Source organism: Talaromyces amestolkiae (assembly GCF_001896365.1).
Source record: "Talaromyces amestolkiae strain CIB chromosome Unknown scaffold26.1, whole genome shotgun sequence".
Taxonomy (NCBI): domain Eukaryota; kingdom Fungi; phylum Ascomycota; class Eurotiomycetes; order Eurotiales; family Trichocomaceae; genus Talaromyces; species Talaromyces amestolkiae.
The window spans coordinates 390,885-412,232 of record NW_024468062.1 but is presented as its reverse complement, the minus strand read 5'-3'; the positions used below and the strand labels follow the sequence as shown (position 1 = coordinate 412,232).

At 48.3% G+C, this 21,348-nt stretch overlaps 9 protein-coding genes across 9 annotated transcripts; 4 read left to right on the top strand and 5 right to left on the bottom strand.

The window, feature by feature from the left end:
• Positions 1-999: 999 nt before the first annotated feature.
• On the top strand, positions 1,000-3,148 carry BHQ10_009785 (uncharacterized protein; the record flags this gene model as incomplete). Its single annotated transcript, XM_040882737.1, has 4 exons — positions 1,000-1,228; positions 1,636-1,767; positions 1,818-3,022; positions 3,074-3,148. 4 exons carry the CDS (start codon positions 1,000-1,002, stop codon positions 3,146-3,148), a joined length of 1,641 nt encoding a protein of 546 aa, XP_040738287.1.
• Positions 3,149-3,333: 185 nt separating this feature from the next.
• Positions 3,334-4,164, bottom strand: BHQ10_009784 (uncharacterized protein; the record flags this gene model as incomplete). Its single annotated transcript, XM_040882736.1, has 1 exon — positions 3,334-4,164. One exon carries the CDS (start codon positions 4,162-4,164, stop codon positions 3,334-3,336), a length of 831 nt encoding a protein of 276 aa, XP_040738286.1.
• A 271-nt stretch (positions 4,165-4,435) lies between these two features.
• BHQ10_009783 (uncharacterized protein) lies at positions 4,436-5,371 on the top strand (the record flags this gene model as incomplete). Its single annotated transcript, XM_040882735.1, has 1 exon — positions 4,436-5,371. One exon carries the CDS (start codon positions 4,436-4,438, stop codon positions 5,369-5,371), a length of 936 nt encoding a protein of 311 aa, XP_040738285.1.
• Positions 5,372-6,807: 1,436 nt separating this feature from the next.
• BHQ10_009782 (uncharacterized protein) lies at positions 6,808-7,830 on the bottom strand (the record flags this gene model as incomplete). The annotated part of the gene is made up of 4 exons (XM_040882734.1): positions 6,808-7,404; positions 7,507-7,553; positions 7,714-7,747; positions 7,828-7,830. The coding sequence occupies 4 exons, from the start codon at positions 7,828-7,830 to the stop codon at positions 6,808-6,810; spliced, it is 681 nt and encodes a 226-aa protein (XP_040738284.1).
• Positions 7,831-8,357: 527 nt separating this feature from the next.
• Positions 8,358-9,875, bottom strand: BHQ10_009781 (uncharacterized protein; the record flags this gene model as incomplete). The annotated part of the gene is made up of 1 exon (XM_040882733.1): positions 8,358-9,875. The coding sequence occupies one exon, from the start codon at positions 9,873-9,875 to the stop codon at positions 8,358-8,360; it is 1,518 nt and encodes a 505-aa protein (XP_040738283.1).
• A 3,858-nt stretch (positions 9,876-13,733) lies between these two features.
• Positions 13,734-15,866, top strand: BHQ10_009780 (uncharacterized protein; the record flags this gene model as incomplete). The annotated part of the gene is made up of 1 exon (XM_040882732.1): positions 13,734-15,866. One exon carries the CDS (start codon positions 13,734-13,736, stop codon positions 15,864-15,866), a length of 2,133 nt encoding a protein of 710 aa, XP_040738282.1.
• Positions 15,867-15,982: 116 nt separating this feature from the next.
• Positions 15,983-17,110, bottom strand: BHQ10_009779 (uncharacterized protein; the record flags this gene model as incomplete). Its single annotated transcript, XM_040882730.1, has 1 exon — positions 15,983-17,110. One exon carries the CDS (start codon positions 17,108-17,110, stop codon positions 15,983-15,985), a length of 1,128 nt encoding a protein of 375 aa, XP_040738281.1.
• A 1,062-nt stretch (positions 17,111-18,172) lies between these two features.
• Positions 18,173-19,741, top strand: BHQ10_009778 (uncharacterized protein; the record flags this gene model as incomplete). Its single annotated transcript, XM_040882729.1, has 4 exons — positions 18,173-18,668; positions 18,724-19,429; positions 19,483-19,545; positions 19,603-19,741. 4 exons carry the CDS (start codon positions 18,173-18,175, stop codon positions 19,739-19,741), a joined length of 1,404 nt encoding a protein of 467 aa, XP_040738280.1.
• Positions 19,742-19,960: 219 nt separating this feature from the next.
• BHQ10_009777 (uncharacterized protein) lies at positions 19,961-21,045 on the bottom strand (the record flags this gene model as incomplete). Its single annotated transcript, XM_040882728.1, has 3 exons — positions 19,961-20,691; positions 20,749-20,848; positions 20,914-21,045. 3 exons carry the CDS (start codon positions 21,043-21,045, stop codon positions 19,961-19,963), a joined length of 963 nt encoding a protein of 320 aa, XP_040738279.1.
• Between the last annotated feature and the right edge of the window lie 303 nt (positions 21,046-21,348).

Here is a 21,348-nt window from a genome sequence, read left to right as displayed (position 1 = left end):
GAGGATGTAGACAACTTGCTCTGAGCTCTGCGCGAGTGGCCGCGGAGGCTGCCGTATTAAGGTTGGTTCCTGAAAGCTAAGGCAGGCTAGCTTTGATGCTGCCTGAGGCTAGTATCCACAATCGATTCAAGAACTGTCTGCAGACATGATCATGGTCATGAATAGACTGACGTTTATAGCAAGTGGAACAGACTCTAATGCAGTATTTGAGCCTCATGACCGTAGCAATAGATCAGAACAGTACAATTGACGAGTCAGACGGCCAAGGCATCCAGGCAACAAACGGACGGCTATTTCTTTCCCTTGGCCATTCCAGCCAAAATCTACCTCTGAATATCTCTGTGCGCCATGGCTTGATCTAGTCCCAGGCAACAGACTCCCACTATATCCATCGTCACAACATCGGAGGCTATGTCTTTGGTCTCTGGAACATTTTAATCAAATGGCTGCGAACCCAATTGCTTCTTGAGACCTGTTCATTCTATCAAGCTTAAGTGCCTAACTGGACAGTCAATACCTACACAAGTGTTTCTCTGACAACACAAGCAACACCTTTCATTTTGAGAGAGAAGAATACATTCCCCGGAGATATTTTCTATCCTGGCAACATTCGCAAGTCATCCATCCTCACCGTCATCAACGTGGGGCTGGCGCTTGGAGCCTGGAGATAGATGCAACTTGGCTTATGACCACGTTTGGTACTACAAGCCCTTCCTAAAGATTAGGCATCCACTTCTATCCCGGTACAGTCTCAGATAGGAAATTACGTCTTGAAAGTTGCAGGTAGAAGAAGGAGATATGAGAATGGCTTCGCAAGACTATAAAGATGGGGCGAGCACCGGGCTTGTCCCGGTTGCAACAACTACAGATATCATTTCTTTGGCTGAAGGTATAGACTTACCAAGTGTGGAAAGTGTTATTCCGGACTTGACAGATTTGAAATCACTTTCTTCATCGAAGGGGATAGAAGAAGTCATACCAGCAGAAGAGCAAGACCAGATGTTTCGTGCATTGAAGCAAGTTCTCGCCAAGACCGAAAGGGATGAAGACGTATTTGACGTTCAGGAGCTCCGTGAAGCTCTCGAGTCGGCTGATACAGCCGCCCAAGAAGGGCGGCGTGGTCCTCAGCTTCTAGGAGGCGTAGCTGCGATCCTTCAGAAGCTCTGGCAGAGTGAATCGAGGTACCTGGTAGAAGCGGCTGAGGCGTTGGCCAATGCCAGTCGTGATCGTACGTCAATTACTATTTCTTATTACATACTCCGGGCTCAGGCTAACGATGTGTAAGCATCTTGGAGAATCCCCTTTAGTCAGTCAGGGGTGCTGCAGTTCTTTTTGCAATTGATTGCCACGCCAGACTTAGACAAAGATTTATTCTTTCACTCACTACGGCTGATTGGAAATTCTTGCGCTGATACCGGTAGAGCTACTACCTTGGTTGCTTGAGCATTTGAACTGATGAGTCATCATAGATGAGAATCGAGAAATTGTCGTGTCCAATAATTATACCCGTGCGATCATGCGCTTGATACTCAATCCAGACCTGGTTCATGTGGCAATACCAGTGATTTATAATATTTGCACAGACTTTGGTACAAACCCTCTTTGTGTATATTTCTTCATGGCTAATAGACCTAGAACCCGCTCAAGCTCAAGTCGCTACAAATCGGCTCGGATATATCTTGCTCAAGCAGATAAATGATGGGGCTATCCAAGGGAATGCGCTACTCAATTTTACATATGAGTTAGTCGAGATGACAGCAGGTCAAGGTTTGCACAATCCTTAGAAATATGTTCTCCAAGAATGCTGACCAGTGCAGCCGAGGGCATCGAGAACTCGCCCGACGGCACCATTGTGCTCATGATGAACATAGCTCTCCAAGAGGACACTACTTTCGCACAGTATACATGTCTGGTGACCTGCCTTGCACAATACCTGCAAACAGAGAGATTCCAGACTGCAAGTATTCGGCACAAACTTGTCGAACACATCATATCAGTCCTTGAGCGATCTTTCACTATCGAAGTCGATGAATCCGTGTCTGAAGATGTCCAACTCCTAAATCAGTTGCGTCTAAAACTCAACCAAACATTAGGCGATATTTCGGCACTACCTACATTCCTCGAAACATATCCCATAGGCTCACCATTGATAGATACTCTCCAATCATGGCTTACACAACGGCAAGAAACATTACAAATATGTGCATGCGTTGTTCTAGGCAATGTAGCTCGAACGGACGAAATCTGCCAACTGATGATAGATCAGCTCAACATCCATCGCGCTCTAATCCACAACCTAAACAACAACACAATTGGCGGTGTACTCCACGCCTCACTCGGATTTCTAAAAAATCTGTCCATTGCAGAATCAAACCGTGAGAAGCTTGGAGACGCAGGTATTATTCCCGCTGTATCCAAGATTTGGACGTACGACACTGTACCCCAGGTCCAGTTGGCAGCTACCAGCGTGACTCGTTTAGTGATTGCATCAAACATCAAAAATATTTCTCGACTACTCACTTCTTTGTCCTCCGACCCAGACTCGCCAGCTCATTCACGCACGTATTTGTCCATGTTACTTTCCCTATGTGGCAGAACAGACACGGCGCCTATCAAGACTGAGATTGGTCGTATCATCTGCTCCATCTGCCGGACTCTTTTGTCTCGCAAGGATGCAGCCGATGTGGACGATGAGACCCCTGCACTCTTATATCGACTATTTGATTTACATAAAGACATTGCACGTCCCGTTGGCGCTATGATCACGCAGACCGAGTGGCCCGTCGTACGGAGCGAGGGCTGGTTTGCCTTGGCTCTGATGGCGTCTCATGATAGAGGCTGTCCTGCCGTGGTGGATTGTTTGATCGATACAGATATCTATACACAGGTTGAGAAGAGTCTTGATGTGACTGATGACGAATCTACTCCCGCGACGGAGGCAGTAGCTACGAACGAGCAGTTGCAGAGAAAGGGCGATAGGGATAATCTTGTGATTATGGTAAAGGAATTGCTGAGTAGAGATGTAGGTTTCCCCTTTCCTGTTCGTTGCTTGGATTGAGCTAACTTTTCGCAGCCGGAGTCTTTGCCTAAGGTGAAGAAGGATAGGTTGAGAGAGTTGATGAATCGGGCTATATCGTTGCGAAGCTAGATAGGATCAGCAGATCGTTCGACATGGTAAGTATAAAGCATTTACTTTGTACTTTGATAGAAACTGTCTAGCGCTCATCATTCGTAGAATCTATATTTATATACATATGACATCTTGGTTTATATACATGAAACATTGAAGGGTATACAATACACAATCATAACCCATGCTATCTATAACCTCCCTCAAGATTGGAGGCTATTGCTGCTCTTCTTCTCCCTCAACTTCTTCTCAGTCTTCATAAACTCTCTAATCCCCACCGGAATTCCTTTGAACAAATCCTCTTCGCCAAGTGCCCCCGGTACAGCAGGCAACTCCCAATTCGCCTCACTGCCGCCGCCATCATCATCCATACTCGTACTCGCGCTCGCAACTTCTTTTCTAGGCGTTTGTCTCATGTCTTTACCCTTCGCACGCGTATCCGCACCTGCAGCAGTAGCAGTCAAGCGCGCATCCCTAACCCGAGAAGCCCAATGCTCCAAATCATCCCTATAATCGTCCCAGACGCAATGCACACATCCGCTCATGCAACAGTTATCCGGTTCCGTGGGTCGAGGCGGTATAGGCACGCCATTGATTTGTTTCCATGTTGATTCTGGGGGTGTGGTTTCCGGGTTGTAGCGGGTTGATTGGTAACCTGGGCCGGCGAGGCGAGTGCCGAAGACTATGGACAGTTTTTGTTCTTTTGTTGGTTCTTTCTCTGCTGAAGCTGCTGAAGAGGGCGGAGGTTGAGAAGATGGGGATTTTGGGTGGTGAGGCGGTTGTTGGAAGGAGAGGAGGTCGGAGTAGTAGCCTGATAAAGGGTATGCTTGCTGCGTTTCTGAGTTTCTTCGTGTGGCCGTATCGTTGTTCAGTCGTGTGTGAGAGAACGATCTTCGTGATGCCGACTCGGAGGAATGGCCGCGGTTGCGGTGGCGTCCTATTGTCGCATACCGTTCCGTCAGGCGACAAGATCTAGATTTGTCGAATAGTTTCGATATTAAGCGCCTGCTTGGAGCCCATGTAGCCCGCTCCATGTTCTGTGAGTCCGTCTCAAAATAAAAGAGTAATTGCCGTGGAAGTAAAGCTCGGAAGAAAATGGAAGGTGGGATGCGTTATGTCATTAGTGCAAACAAGACAAACAAATGGGAGAGCTTTAGTTACGTTCTTCCTGAAACGGAATAGGGCAATTGTCTGCGACGCGATTGAGAAAGAAGTTGAGGATTGTTTATGTAGTACGGCTGACAGAATCTATGTGAACGAGCTGATATCACTGCAAAATTTGCGCATAGCGATATTCGAACGAAAATGTCAGACCCGCCATCGAAACGACGCAAAACAACACCCGACGCGACGACCACCAAAGATGCAAACAACAGCAGCATTACAAATGTGCCTCTCTTACAACAATCGCCTGTAACTCACAGACAGTCATTCCAATCGCCCACGCGGTCAAGTCTGGCGCGCTCAAATCCAGAGATATTATCTCATGTCCTGGCTCGATCTCCGACGCGCAGTCCACAGCGACAACAGCAGGGTATATCGTTTGGGTTACGGGATCGGAAAGCTTTACGGCCGTCGTTGACTACAAATATCGAGTCCTCGCCGCTGAGAGCGCTATCACAATCACCGAGGAGAGGAGGAGCTATTGCGGCTGCACAACAGCAGGTTTTTGCTGCGCCGCCGCGCAGGATATCGAGAAGGATTGAGTCGCCGAGACGGAGTGCAACCCGAGACGGCGAGGGTGAACAAGAAGAAAGAGTAGAAACAACACCAATACGACAAGATGATCCGGACGAACAACTCGCATCCGAGCTAGACAGTGCGACTCGGGAACTGGAACATTCAGGCCTGTTGGCGCCTTCATCGTTCAATGATGATCTTCCTGAGCCAGAATTACCTCCTACGCCAACTCAATTGGCCCGTGAAAAACGTCTCGGAGCATCTCAGGAGTTGATAAGTAGTCCTAGCGCAGGGAGGAGGTTACGAAAGGATTTAATGGGTCCGAGTAAACTTGGTTTTGGGATTGAAGCGCCAACCGAAGGTATACATGAGGATGAAGATGAAGATGAAGAACTCGATAATCCAGCTTTGCAGGAGCGAAAGAAGCTTAAGAGGGATCTTCTTGAGCAACTAGATCAATTAAAGGCGGATGTTGCTTTGCTAGAGAATTGGACGAATCGAGCCGAACGCGGTCATGATGGTCAGCGGGCTGGTCAGGATGATGTTTCGAAATTGATGTGAGTTATCGATCCCTATGATACATTTCGGTATCTGACTTTCGATACAGTTCCCTTCTAGCCTCGACAAACAAAACTACCGACCGATCATCGGACTCTAAGACGGAGCAACCCCCAATATCAACTCTAATATCCTCTCTCCTACCATTTTCAGCCAATGCTGTACCAATCAAACACCGCTCAACATACCCCGAGCCCATCAACTCATTTGCGCTCAACAACATACCCGACCCAAGACCATATATAACAGCGTTTGCTCCTCTGACACTGGAGCACTCCACCACTCTATCTGTCTCAGAGGCTTCAATCGTTGAAACACATGAAATCACGCTCTCGGCTCCACCTCCCTTTCCATCAAACCAGTTCAAGATCCCGCTTTCATTCACAACCGAGCTGCAATCGCAGCGAATCACTTCTATATCCCTATCAAAAAGCTCATTAGCAAAAGCAGAAGCAAAAATCCCAGTCTCTCTACAAACATGGATTGAGTCACGACTCTCAAGCCCCATTGTCGGACTGGACATTTCCGGTCTTTGTTTCGGTGTCAATCGTTTTTGGGAAGCATCCCTTTCTAGAGCACGGATCTGGTCGCGTCTTCGAAGGAGTCAGGAGGCTCTTCTCTCCAGAAAGGGCGCTAAAAGGGGTAAAAAACTCGGCGATATAGATTCCGAGTCATTAACAGGCCCACTAAAAAAACCAGACTCGCGATTCATTCTCCCTCATTTACGACGCTCGTCGATGCTATTCACATCTCCACCGCAGCCTCCGGGAGCTTCTTTTCCCGGGGCGAAAAGAGAATCAAAACTGATCCTTAGCTGTCCTTTGAGTCTGGACCCATGGACGAGCGAAGCGCAACTCAAACCGGATATAAGTATCCACATCTCTGAGTTGGGGGAGGCGCAACGGAGGAAAGTTGAAGCGGAACTAAAGAGATTGTTTCATTCTGTGCTTCGAGAGGGGAGTAGCGGAAAGACAGACATTGCAGAAGAGAGAGAGGCGCAGGCTATTGTGAAGGCGGTGGAAGGTGTGATAGTTGTGCTTTTTGGGGTGGATATCTTATAATCATACCCTTGAAAATTACGACTTCTGTATATAGCTTGGGAATACGAGACTATTTCTATACGAGAGATAAGATGAAGAGTTATTTCTTTTGTAACATGACATAAACCATTGTACGACAATTGTAAACGCGAAGTATCACGCCGTACCCAACTAACGTTTGAAAATCTCGACCCGGACACCTTTTGGGGCAAGGTGGAAAGAACCGACTTTCATGATCAGACCCCGAGACTTTGAACCTTTTCGCATCAAAATCTCTCCCATGAAAACACATGCACAATACCGATGATAATGAAGAAGAGGAGGAAAGAGGAGGAGTTTTTGAAGGATATCATTATCATATTTGAAAGGTTTTGAAGAAGTGAAACATCATTTTGATATCTATTTCTTAGCAGCTTCGTCGGCCTCAGCCTTATCCTTGGCTCTCTTCTCGCGGGCACCGAGGTAGCGGGCCTCGCTGCGAGCCTCACGCAATCGGCGGTAGGCAGCCTTCTCACCTTCAGGAAGGTCAGATCGGCTGATTTCGGTGACAGCCTCGGCGGCAGTGATGTTCTTGACGGGGATGCTGGACGAGACGCGGGTAGCGTATCCTTCAACCTTGCCCTCGGCGGCGAAAGCCTTGGTAGCAGCTGCGACGTCCTCGGCGGAGGCGTCGAGCTTCTTGTATTGGCCGCTCTTACGGGGGAAGAGGATCAAGCGGCTCTTGTACTCCTGGAGGCGGGCGACGTTGGCGGTGAGCGATTCCTGGGAAACGTTCTTGCGGCGTGCGTCGACGGCGATGCCGATTGTGGGTGCGAGCTTGCGGGGGATGCCAGCCTCCTTCAACTCCTGGAGGGTGAAACCGCGGCCGGCTCTAGAGCGGCGGTTGTATTTGACGGTAGGGCATCGCACAACGGGGCGGAGCTTGTCGACTGGACGGGGAGCAACAGCAGCGGCCTTAGACAGACGAGCCTGACGACGGCGGTGCTTACGTCCGGGCTGTATATTCTCGTTAGCCAGCATTTCTTTACATACCGCGAAAATCCTTCAATTTGAAAAATTCGTTCTTCGCGATATATCGTATAGTTGATAAGAGCGTACCTGGTCGAAGTGCACGCGGACACGACGTTGCCAGTCCTTGTGGAAGTCTGAATACCAATTCCATCAGTAAATGTCCTTCAATTTGTCCCAGTATTTCTTATTGCACGTTCGCCATCCATTCTCTGCTTTCGAGACTCATTCCAGCTCTTCTATTGCGCAATTCCTTTCTTTCCCATCATCAAGAAGCGTAGACAAAGTGTAACTCACGAGTGTTGGGGATAACGTTGTTGTGCTTGATCGCCTATTCATCAAACCCGTCAGCCAGCCATTCCAAATCCATATTCCAGATAAATCATCTTCTTCCAGATCGTTAAGACTAACCATTGTGCCGGACGGAGATCAAGTCTCACTATGTGGATTGTCGACGGAGTTGTTGCTGGTCGAGTCTCGAAAAGGACTGACTTGACTTGAGGTTGGAGTAGGTTCAATATTGAGTGGAACTTTTTTTTGGTGTGGTGCCAAGCGTCGCTCGGCAAGGGCCAGTCAGAGGCCGCCGTTTGCTGGCGGAGTCTGTTCGCTTAGCGAGCCCTAACTATTCCAATTCGGGTGGTTATGTAAGCTTTACTTCCGGTTACGATAACTGACTCCTACGATGATTTTCTTCACAATTGTATGATATGTAGCTGTCATTGATTCTAGCTATAATAATAATTATACATGAAGGGTCTCAGTCGAGACTCAAACCAAACGCTTCTTTTCATGAGCCCAGCAGGCGAACCACTAGCTCCAACGCAAAGTAAAAATAACCCCAAGAATAACCAAGCAATTTCCCTACCCTTAACGACCTTCCTTTCAATCGCTCAGAATCATCATCAAATCGTCAAAAGTGCTATGCAAGGCCAGCCAGAACACTAGACGGGAGACAACTTCCAGCTGCTGATACCCAACCCAACATCCTTGGGCTTCTTCAATGCGGGACCTTCTTCGACAAAAGACCCTTTGCGTTTCTGACCAGGGCCAGGTCGGTCAACGCCAGCCTTTTTCACATGGCCAAATAGCTTTGTCTGGAGCAAAGTGCTTGATTTGCCAATATTGCTGCGAGCGGACTGTTGCTGTGAAGACTCTTGACTAAGCTCTGGTAGACGACGGAGCATATCAGTCGCGCGAGAACTAGCTTGGGATGCTGGAATGTCTTCGTCAGTGATAGCTTCCTCCGCATCAGAAACCGAAATAGTGCTGTCCCGGTCATGACGGTTGTCCTCTGGATCAAAATTATCTTTTCTGACCAATTCATGTGGTCTGCTGCCGGGCGTAATGTATCGAGGTTCATGGACATGCGCATGGTGTTGAGGGGTGACTGGTATTGAAGACATGGAGTGAGCTCCTCTGACATGAGCTCCTCCCATATGACCATTCCTATGCTGTCGATTTCTGTTTGGAGAAACATTCGTAGAGTTACCATGTAATACACGATCAGCAGCCAAGAGAGTAGCGAAGGCGTCATGACTGCCGCCGCGACTGCTAGTGTGTGTGCGTGCGCTGTCAAATAGACGAGGTTGAGACTTTCTGTGAGGAGTACTGAACTCGGCACGAGAATTTGGTGACAAAGAGCCAGCGTCGAGGAACATTGTCAGATGCTCGCGGTTGTCTCTGATACGCTTCTTGAGCAGACGATTTTCATCCAATAGAGACTCATTTTTGTTATTTCCTTCATCAATCTTCTCCTGAATCAACTTCTTCGCATTGGACAATCTCTCTTCCAATCTAGCATTAGTGCTCTCGAGTTCAGAAATCCGCTTTAGAGAGGCCTCTGTCTTTGGACTGGGGCAAATTTGAGGTGTTTGTGAATGTGAAATGGCGCGGCGGTTCTGATACTCTGAGCTCTGCAGAATTTCAACTTCTCTGCGAGCAAGCTGCTGCTCAACTTCGGCTCGCTTGATTGCTTCGTTGCTTGTAAATGATAGAAGACTGTTTTGTAATTTGAAATGCAGCGCAGACATACGCGCTTCCTGCGCAACAGCTAACAAGTCTTTGGCTATCTTTCGAAGCTGTGTTTCGTCTGCACTATCAATGTCTTCTGTAGTGGGGAGGTTCTCAGCAGCGCCATAAGCAGCGTACAGTGATTTTTCGAGTGACTCGTTTGGGGGAGAGGCGGGGACAACCACATGCGATGCTGACCCAGACCTGGATCGTCGACGAGGTGGTGCACGAGTCTGGGATGAAGGAGGTGGTGTCATTTCTGAAGACGATGCGTGTTGTGGCGAGCAGAAGCCTCCATTCTTGTCTGATAAGCTGCCATTTCGGTCCCGCAGTGGCTTGAGATCTGGGGATGCCGAAAGAATGGATCGCCGAGGTGGCGTACTGGGGATGAGGATTTCAGCTGCAGGAGCTAAAGAGGCCTGCGACCTGACCTCTGAATCTTGAGACATGATGTGTAGTTGAGTCTAGGGCTGATAATCAGTATTCGTGGTCCGCCATGCAGTAGAATATCCTAATAATCACCTAGTCCAAGTCTCCTTTCAACCAAATCTTTGGTTTAGTGTTATACACCGCCTTGAGTTGAATGTATCTCTTAGTTGGCGGTGAATGGTGCAATGACGACAATGGAGGGTTGTCCCGCTTATCGGCGATAGGGCTCCACGACCAGACTGAAGACAGACTAAGGATGAAGTGCTCGGCAGGCGCACAGATTGCCGCAGGACGGGAAGATGACAGCCGTTCCACGTATGAAGGGATCACGGTATGGAAAGGCGAGCGAAGAGAGGAAGGAATGTAGTGTGTTGACTCGACATGCGGTAGTCAGCAGATAACGCAGTGATATACTGACGAGGTGGTGGTGTTCCTGGCAGGTGACGAGGAGGCTGGGCATTGGCTGTCTGACCCACCGCCCGCCGCAGCCAACCACGTGAACCCAGCCGCGCATGGGAATGTGACTATGCCGCCGTAGCCAATCCGCGCTGTTCATCTCGACGCTTAGCGCGGGGATGAGCACGGACGCAGCAAATCAGCATTCCCGTTCGCGGCGCTGTCCTCACGTGACGTAAACAGCGGTTGCCATGGTGTCAGCTCCTCGTGTTCTTGCTCCAACTTCTCGTTTCGTCACTCTACTTCGTCCGTTGACAAGGCAACCTGTTCAGCTCAGCATTCCACAGGGTTGCCCAGCCACCTTACGACATGTCAGACTGCAAGGGTTTTTTTGAACATGGCACTGGGCTCTGGAGTTCAAGTAGGCCATTAATGAGAGGGTCCTTCTTAACACAATGCCATTGGTGGTAGCAATTGGCCATGTTACAGTTGTAATCCTAAGAATCCCCCGTCTTAGGAAGAATAAAGGTCATTTTCCGGATTTTACGTCAGCAGTCATGGGGGCCACCAGTCACATATACGATCTTTCGCCGCAAGCTGTGGCCGGGCGGAGAGAGGCCTGGCAGTTTGTTGATTCATGAAAATATACATATGGAGCTAGCCCTAATGGCTATACGGTCATCAGACTCGGACAGGTTGTCATTGCTCGGCCACATCTCGCTACGATAGATTTTGTGTATGAATAGCGGCCCCTACGGCTGCGAAAAGGACACTAGGTTTATTAAGAAGAGATATTGAACAGCAGCTTTGCGGCGCGTTATATTTCAGCGAGATCCCATTCCCCTCCTCCGACGATATCCAATCCATTCTGCGATATCTAGCTCGTGTCAGAGCATGTTCTCGAGATCTTCGTGTTCTAGGAGAAATTCGTTGACCTCATCTTGAATTTGATACATCAAATCCTCCAAGCATGGGACCAGTCGTATATTAAACTTCTCGTTCATCTCGACCAGGTATTCCGTCGCTCTTTCGCGCCAATAGGAGTCCCGCAAAGCCATTTGTATTGCAGTCTCCAATCTTGATAATTCTTTGCAAATCCACAAGTCCAGGACTTGACGGTATAGCAGTTCAGCAGGCAACTTCAGTAGCTCACTAAAGCTATCGTGTGGGTAAGTAAATCTAGGCCTTTTGCTTTATTGCCACGAGCGATGGCTTCCTTCMCCGCGGGCGTCCTATACGAGCCACTGATTTCGATGACAGGATCCACAGTTAGTCCTATACCACGTTTCACCAAGCCCAGTCACAGGTACTTGTTCGTCGGTTTCTTCTCGAGGACTTTTATTTTCAGCCAATGCTTCGTACGTCTACAATCATATTGTAAAGGCGCATAACCATTTGGTCTAATAAGCTCTCTAGCATTCTGCAATGTAATTGCGGCAAAGAGTTCCAACTCGTCCTCGATTGAAGGGCCAAGTATCGACTGTGCTACCTTTCAGCAGCTCATCTGCAGGCCAAGAGGCAAAACGCGCCAATTGAAACAGCCACATAAATGGCAGGAACACCAGCCCATGTATATCGGTCAGTATGAACTCGAGCGAGCCAGCTATCATCCTTTGCTGGTTTACCTATAACTACCTTTTCAGGATCTCTCGGCGCTGCATACCAGCCGTCATGACCGTCGAGGTAAACAACTTACCCTACCACGGAAAGACGATGTATGTATGATCATAAAGGACTAGGCGTAGGAATGGAAAAGATTAGCTCTGGACGTCCCAAGTTGTTTTTCTTCAGTTTCCATTAAGTGATCGGGCCGTACTCCCTGACTGATACTACATACGATACACCCGAATAGATCTGTCAACTGAAAATACGGTGCTATTGATCAAAATTTCCATGATTGGAGAATATGATTAAGTGCACACTGTCAGAAATATATATCTTCCTGTCTTGACTGACTTATTTAAGTGATCGGTGTCGATACAAGTCGATGATGTCGCCTTGTCTCTATAGACAGAATTTGACTCCTATGGCCATAAGCAGTGCTTTATATAGATTGTATGTCAACCACCGGAAGTTGAATCGACAGATGTTGCACGGGTGGGTCCAGTGAGGAGCACCTCGAGACCGCAACATTTTCATATCACTCTCAAACCCAGCTCTCGAACATTTTGTCAATAGTCAGTGTTAACTAATGAAACAGTCCGATCCCCAAGCACAGAGTGGGGAGGGCACGCCAATAGGATGGTAAACCGACGAGATCCCCTTGCTGAAAGCCCGAGGCCCACTTGCCGTTGTTGACATCCAACTTTCCGCCCTGCTCAAAATAATCTCCTGAAGCTCTTTAACAATTGATTCAAAGCCTGCAACGGAACTTTCTCTTTTCGTCGCCGTGTGTCATTATACACTGCGCTCTGCTATTTCTGCTTTTCTTGTATGCACCCAGAAATCATCTCGCAAACAGCAATATAAGTCAGACAGGGGCTCCTGTTGTGCGCGTGCTGGACCTGAGTTTCCAGAGCATTTGCCCGGCACACGATCGGTATATCTATCATGAGTACCTTGATCTACAATACATGAATTAGCTTACTTAGTATACACCTGCAACCATGCAACAAAGCAAAACACCAGGTCGCCCAAGCGGCATACCTCGCCCGGTCTCCAGAATTCCATTGCCGACTCAAGCTACCATAAAGACCATCAGACCGTCACCATCGCGAGAGAGACTTCAGGCTGACACCGGCGTGAATCACCATCGCCTACGACGACCGTCACAAGAAACATTGACCCGGAGAATCTCAAGCCAGCACCTCCGACGACGCGAGTCGACTCAAACGCTTCACAGCTTTATCGAAGACGCCGAATCGCCAGTAGAGTTTAATGAAACATGGGATACACTTAGAGGACGTACTGATCCATTGTCGCCGGTGGCTCCGTCGCTTTCTGATCGCACAATCGAAACACTATCCCGAGTTCCACCATCTCCATCGCCGCACAATAGAAGAACTCTCCACATCGGTCATGACACATCAATGGGCCCTCCGTTACGACCTCCTTCGAGGCTGAATGACCAAACGCGATCGCCCTCGAGGTCCTCAAATTATTTGGGCATTGAAGATGGAGACGGTAGGCCATCTCCCACGACAAGGCGGGCATCATCAAGAATGTCCTCTGTATCCATGTCAAGCCGAGAATCTATTCCTCCGCCAAAGACTACAGATTCGTCTGTATCCTCAGTAAACTCATTCGGACGACAAAGTCTGGGACCCGGAAAACGTAGTTCGATGATTGGAGTCATACCCTCGAAGCGCGGGGACACTCTGCCTTTGAAACCTGCACGTTTGACTGGAAGCATAGATGTTACGAAGCCCAAGCCACGGCTGTCATTGTCATCTACTTTTGTCAAACCGACACCGGACGAGATTACTCCATCTCCGATCACAGTCAAGAAAACCAGACAGCCGCCTTCTAATATATCATCAAACATGACTTCACCATCATCCATTACGTCTAAAAACTCGTCAAATGGCTCAGAGCAAACCATTGATCCGGACACAGAAGTTCGCAAGGTTTCAAAATCCTCCAATGCGTTGCGTGAGAGCATTGCCAAGGCGAAGGCAGCCCGGAAAGCCGCCAGAAAGAGTAGCACTGGCACCGCCGCTTTCGACGCGTGGGACAACATTGAGACTCAGGATCCGTTTAGTCAGCTTCCAAAGGGTGGTAATAAAGCAGTGCTGCAGAAACGAGTAGATACTGCCAGGAAGTCTGGATCACTGAACATCGCAGCATTAGGCTTGAGTACTTTGCCGGATGAAGTGCTCAAGATGTATGAGTACGATCCCAACGCCAACTCCGACTGGTTTGAGAATGTCGATCTTGTCAAGTTCATTGCAGCAGATAACGAGTTGGCTACCTTACCAGATGAAGCCTTCCCGGATATCGATCCGGAGAATTTTGACATGGAAGATGAAAGCAAGGGCAATCAATTTGGAGGTCTGGAGATTTTGGATCTTCATGGTAACATTCTACAGTCTCTGCCAATAGGCTTCAGGAGGCTACAGCGGTTGACCTCGTTGAATCTATCCAATAATAAGTTCACGATGAAGGATATTGAAGTGGTTACAGAGCTTAAGCACTTGGTCGATCTTAAACTAGCCAACAACAATCTAGACGGAACGTTATTCTCTGGTCTATGTCAGCTTTCTAATTTGGAAGTGCTTGATCTACACGGCAATCGAGTCAGTCTTCTTCCTGATGCTATATCCGAGCTTCGAAGCTTGAAAACATTGATCCTTGCTGAAAACGAACTTACATCCTTGCCGTCGTTGGCATTAAGCAAACTTCCGTTAGTGGAACTGAATGCTTCTCGAAACAAACTCCAGGGTATATTGTTTGAGTCAACAGCAGAAGGATTCCAGAGCGTGCAGATCCTAAATGTTGCGTTCAATTCACTTGATAACTTATCGGAAGACGATAGTTTTAATCTTCCAAATCTACAGTTTCTGCTAGTCGATGCGAACCGCCTGAAATCTTTCCCTTCTTTGGTGGGTTGTCGGTCGCTTTTGAGAATAACGGCAGAAGGCAATAGTATTACAACACTGCCAGACGGATTCTTTGGCTTGAAAAGTCTCAGACACGTGGACTTGACAGCTAATGACCTTAGCAAATTGGATGAACGTATCGGTTTGATGGACAACCTAGCTACTTTCAATGTTGCAAATAACCCTTTGAGAGAGAGAAAATTTTTGACAATGGATACGGAAGAACTCAAGAATGATCTACGCAATCGTTGCAAGCCTCCAGCAGCGGCCAGTGGGCCAGACCAAGACGGGGCACCAACACGAGCCAGAAGTGAAATGGGGGACGAGGATGAAGAAGGTTCCGTGGCAACAGAATTCACATTGGCACCAGAAAGTCCAAGTCATTTGAATCGCTGGAAAGTAAAGACCGGAGGCGTCCTTGATCGTTCCGCTACTGAAATGACGGAACTAGATGCTGACGAGTTGAGACCTTTACTATCAACTTATGATATTAAATGCCTCTACCTCCAGCGAAACAAGCTACAGATGTTCCCTGTTCCTGCACTGAATCTCATTTCAACCACTTTGATCGATCTAGATGTGTCCAAGAATCCGTTGAAGGCAGAGAGTCTATTCTCAGAGTCGGTTTCTTTACCTCAGCTGCAAAGCCTGACTCTAAATGGAAGCAGTCTGGCTGCGATCGATTCCCTATTTGAAAATCTGTCAGCACCTGCTTTGAAGTTCCTCGATATATCCAACAATCGTCTTACCGGATCTCTACCGTTTGCTCGACAGCATTATCCTCGATTAATTACATATCTCGCGGCGGATAATCAACTCTCTAGTCTCGAGTACAATGCAGTCAAGGGACTACAAGTACTAGATATAAGTAATAACAACATCGATTTCCTACCACCGAAGATCGGACTACTGGGTGGAGAGGGTGGCGGAGGCCTGAAACGATTCGAGGTTGCTGGGAACAGGTTCCGCGTTCCGCGGTGGCAGGTCGTGCAGAAAGGGACTGAGGCTGTTCTGGAATGGTTGAAAGGCAGAATCCCTGCTGATGAACTGAATGAGGTCGAGCCAGATGCTCTTTAGTTCGCATGCATGCTTGCATTCGGGGTTGTTACGGCGGGKTTGAAGTACACACATCACACGCAGCGTTATGTTTTTGTTGTACGATATCATTTGATACATTAGGTAGCGTTCTATATTCATTTTTGAACATCACTAATTACATCGCCCATGACTTTTCTCCACGTCCTCGACCAGACCGTAAATTTATCCTCTTGCTCACCTCCCCACGGGAAAACAACCATGTCAATCGCACTTTCAGCAGTCGTCTTGGCCAACTTCAAATACTTTTGGCATTCATCCAGGTTGTGCTCATAAAGCGAACCGGCAGCCTCATCAACATGATCCGGTATACTTTGCAAATTAGACGTGAGCAATTCCAGTTTCGCGATCTGTTGCGGGATATTTGCCGTTAGACCGCCCTTTTTGACTCGATTCGAGACTACAGCCGGGTAGACCTGAGCAATAGGTTTGAGCGCGCGAAGCAGAGACTTTTTCTGCGACTGGAGAGCTTCAACATCTTTCTCGTCATCTTCGTTCTCGCTACTCTGATTCTCATCTTCGTCGTCGTCGTCATCATCGCTACTCATCAATTCTTCAAATCCGCCATCATCCTCATCCTCCGGGTCCCATTCCTCCAATTCGCTAATCGCATCTTTGACTAGATCATGCCACTGCTGCACTCGTTTCGCGACATGCCCCACGACACCTTGCGAGATGAGCGTCGTGATCGTGTCGCAGACATCCCATACCCGTCCCGTCTGAGAGGTAAGGATATCCTTTTCCTGTTTCTCGAGTTCCTTCTTTCTGTCCTCCGCACTTTTTGCATATCCGTCATTTCTGGATGGGAAGGAAGGGTCAAGATTTTCGGCTGCATTAATGATTTCCTGAACCAAAACTGCAAATTCCTTCAACCCCGTTTTGACGAGTATACGGGCCTCCGTCGAGAATGCTTTCGTGTATTCGCCCGGCGTCAGTAGCAGTGCCGCAGTAACCATCGAGGGCATCACGGAATCATTCACAGAGACCAGACAAGTCGATATCGCCGAAGGCGTAAAAGGAGCCGTTATCGCGAGCAATGACAGCTTTGTGACTTGCGCCCTGAGCGATTTTGTGCTGTTAGATAGGATAATCAAGGGGTCTGCGATCTGTTCCTGGTGTTGGGGTGTGGCATTTTGTGATGCTGGTGGGGTCGTGTCGAGGGTTTGTTGGAATTGCTCTGAGAGCACGAGGGCTGTGTTCAGGAGGTTGTGGAGTTTCTGGGACATCTCGCTCTGTTTGCCACGGCATCAGCGCTCCGTGTCGGCGTACGATTCTTGAAAAAAAAAAAATATGATCTTAAATTGTTATGGTTCAAGTCCCCTCCAAGCTCATACTTTTTAGCCCGCACTTTTTTTGAGATAGCGATACGTATCAGCCCCACATGATTAAACTGCTTCAGGGCTTAGCTTGCGCTTGTCTGATTCTTGGCTTGATTGATCATATTTTGCAGTCCCCATACATCAATCCCCTCAGTGGTCTACCGGTCATGATTGGCGCTTGTCACTGCAATAGCAGCAACCCGCGCTAGAACAGGGTTCGACTCCCTGCTGGGGAGATCTTGTGATCATTTTTTGGCATTTTTTTGCTCGATTACCAATGTTCACTTATAACATTTATTATTTTTGCTGGGAATGCGTGGTCTCTTTCTGGTGAGCTTTTATGGTTACGGTGAAAAAGAATTTGCTTGTAGTCGTCCGGATGACGTTGGAATATCGAGTCTGACATAAAATTATACCACGATAGGTTCTCCATATTCCTACTACGCTCTCATGCGGCTTCTATTCCAAACCCCTGGGGAGATGGTGGCAGTCCAACTCTATCGTCTAGGCTGTTTTCTGTCGTAGATGTAGGCTTAGCTTTCCTGTGGACGATTATCCATCCAATCATTGCCGCTGGGTGAAAATATATACCGCAAAAACTTCAACGTTGAAACATTGACGGATATATATATCCACCAGCAAAACTACGCGTATTTTCGATCGATGTTCATGAGTAGCTACACATTTTCTAAAAAAGAGTTGCACGTGACTGGAATAGGCTATCAAGGACTCTACAACCTCACCCGATACCTAGAACATGCCGACCTACGTGCACATCTGCATGAGGTCGATCCTAGCCCTAAAGGCTTGCCCTAATCTCCAGATTCGTAAGCTTGGACTTTAAATCCTGCATTCCGCTCCGCCGCCAAGTTTATTCCGTCACGGCCATTCTAGCACCAGCCAACTATCCGACACGGTTATAGCAATGCCTACTCGAACCCGAATTGTTCGTACCGACACATAATCAAGATGGTCACAAAACCACGCGCACCCGCCAAACAGGCCGCCGCGCCCAAAGTCCAACCTCTACCCGAGAAAACCTTCATCATTGACAACGGCGCGTACACCATCAAAGCAGGCTATGCCCCATCCACGCTCCAAACGCAAAAGGCCGACGACCCTCTATCCTCATGCGTAACGATCCCCAACGCACTCGCACGAACTCGCGACAACCGCGTCTTCGTCGGCGCCCAACTCTCAACACACATCTCCGATTGGAACGAAGCCGTGTTTCGCCGACCCGTCGAAAAGGGCTATATAGTGAATTGGGAAGCCCAAAAGGAGATTTGGGAGCAGACATTCTTCGACGAGAGGACGGCCCGGAGTAAAGAAGTACGCGTCGCGGATCCGGCGGAGACGACGTTGATTCTGGCGGATACCCCGAATGGGCTGCCGGTTTTGCAGAGGAATGCGGATGAGATGGTGATGGAGGAATGGGGATTCGGTGGTTATGCGAGAGTTGTTGGTTAGTAGAACACCCATATTAGTACGACTCAAGCTGACAGTGCGTCGCTCCGTAGGACCCACGCTGAATGCCTGGAACGATATACATGCTATATTTGGCGATCCTACGGATAGCTCAGCAGCAGGAGTCTTACCAGCGGAATGCCTACTGGTCATCGACTCTGGATATTCTCACACAATCGTTACACCCGTATACAAAGGCCAACCGCTTCAACGAGCTATTCGAAGACTCGACTTAGGAGGCAAACATCTCACCAACTACATCAAGGAAATGGTCTCGATGCGTCAATACAACATGGTCGACGAAACACATATCATGAACGACGTTAAGGAAGCTGTATGCTATGTGTCTAGTGATTTCAAAGCCGACATGGAGCAAGTGTGGAAAGCGACAAAGGCGCGAGGACAATCCCAGGCGTCGGCCGAAGGTATCGTGGTGGATTATGTACTCCCAGACCCAACGGCGAACAAAAAGGGGTTTGTGCGCTCACATGATCCGTTGATCAATGCAAAGAAGCGCAAGAGTCTGATGTCTGGATCCGGGGATCTTGTCACCGAGGACTTTCTCGTCCTTGGGAATGAAAGATTCACTGTTCCGGAGATACTGTTCAATCCTTCGGATATTGGCATGAGGCAGGCTGGTATTCCCGAGATCGTTCTGGAGAGTTTGTCTGTGCTGCCGACTGGTCTTCACCCGGCATTTCTAGCCAATATTCTGGTCGTTGGCGGCAATGCACTCATCCCTGGATTCATAGACAGACTGTAAGATCCTTAGCTCCCCTCTGCGCCATATTATCTTAACTGATCTCTCATAGAGAAATGGAAATCCGACAGATGGCATCAGCTGAATGTGTTGTCCGTGTGAAACGGCCAAATGAGTAAGTCAATGTATACGACCACCCAATCCATTTACTGAGCTGACTCTGGCCGCATAGTCCTATTCGCTCAACATGGCAGGGAGCGTCACGTATGGCGACGGATCGACAAGAATTAGCAACTGTCGCGATAACAAGGCAGGAATACCTTGAATACGGATCTGCATGGGCTGGGAGGCGGTTTTCAGGAGCTGTTTGACACCACAACATAACAAGCTCCTACATAAATACGGCGTTTTGGACTATGTCTATCGGGAAATGGGAAATTGTTTACATATGATACCCTGAGTTGAAAAAATGTACATGAAAAGTTTTATCGCTTTCTTGACTGCCATGCCTCGTACATCGATTTGATAGAGACTCATTTACAGCGCTTCTATTTCACATAACATCAGATGCCATTCCATCATGAACGACGTCAATAATCATAAAATCCTTTACCGCTCTTCTTACCCAACCAACCCGCATCGACCATCTTCTTCAATAGCACGGACGGGCGGTACTTGCTATCTCCCGTCTCAGTATGAAGGACATTCATAATAGCAAGACAAGTATCAAGACCAATAAAATCAGCGAGCGTCAATGGACCCATAGGCACATTTGTGCCGTACTTCATGATACTATCGATATCCTCTTTGTGGCCCACGCCGGTTTCCAAGCAGATAATGGCTTCGTTGATGTATGGCATAAGGATGCGATTGGCAAGGAAGCCAGGTGTGTCGGCAGAGACGGCGGGGATTTTGCCCATACGCTTAACGAATTCGAGTGCCGTTTCGAGAGTCTGGGGGGATGTCTGCAGCCCAGAGATGATTTCGACGCCCTTTTGGACTGGGACCGGGTTCATGAAGTGCGTAGATACGACACGGGATGGAGCTTGGAGGTCTGTGGCATCTTTGGTTGTTGCTGCGGCGATTTTGGTGATGGGTATCGATGATGTGTTTGTGGCGAGGATGGCATGTTTGGGCGCTATTTGGGCAAGCTGCGAAAAGATGGAGGTCTTGAGGTCGAGGATTTCGGGGACGGCCTCAATTACGAAGTCGACATCGGAGAGGTCGGAGAGCTTGGTGCTGGGAGTGAGGCGGCTGCGGACGAGATCTGCGGTCTCGCGAGTGATGCGTTCTTTGGCGATGTCTTTTTCGAGGAGTTTATCTGTGAAAAATGATGTGTCAGTGTTGATTTGAAAATGTTGGAGAGGTATTGGCCTACCCGCGAATTTGAGACCCTTCTGTAAACCAGCCTCTGAATTGTCGATCAAGACAACAGGAACCTCTGCCTTCTGAGCGGCTACTAAAGCAATACCAAGGCCCTTGAATTGTCAGATCATATTCTTGTCCTCGGATTATGCGCGCAATGTATTGTGTATTAACTCACCATTTGCCCTGCTCCAATGACACCAAGCTTCTTAACCTCGGCAGCAGCGAGTTTGTTTGTTGATGAACTGAAAGAGCGAGTGGCATTGAGCGCCTGGCGACGAGCACCATGTCGAATGGCTGTGAACAGCATGGCTGTAGCTGTGCTGGAAAAATTTTAAACACCTATAACAGCAACCCAGAACAAACAGAGAGTGTAATAAGTTGTATGCGAATGAGAGATAACGCCGACAGTCCGACCATTTACCCGACGTCATCGGCTATCGTCGGATAAGCGCATTAATGCTTTCGCCGGACTCCGTGCCGACATGTGATCCAAACTCCATCAATCTAACCAAAAACGCGTCGACGCGTCTCACCCGCGTTTAATTGGCTGTCGACTTTCTCAAGCTAGTATCTGTTTTTGGCACCTCTCCGCATCGAAGATAGTAGGCGA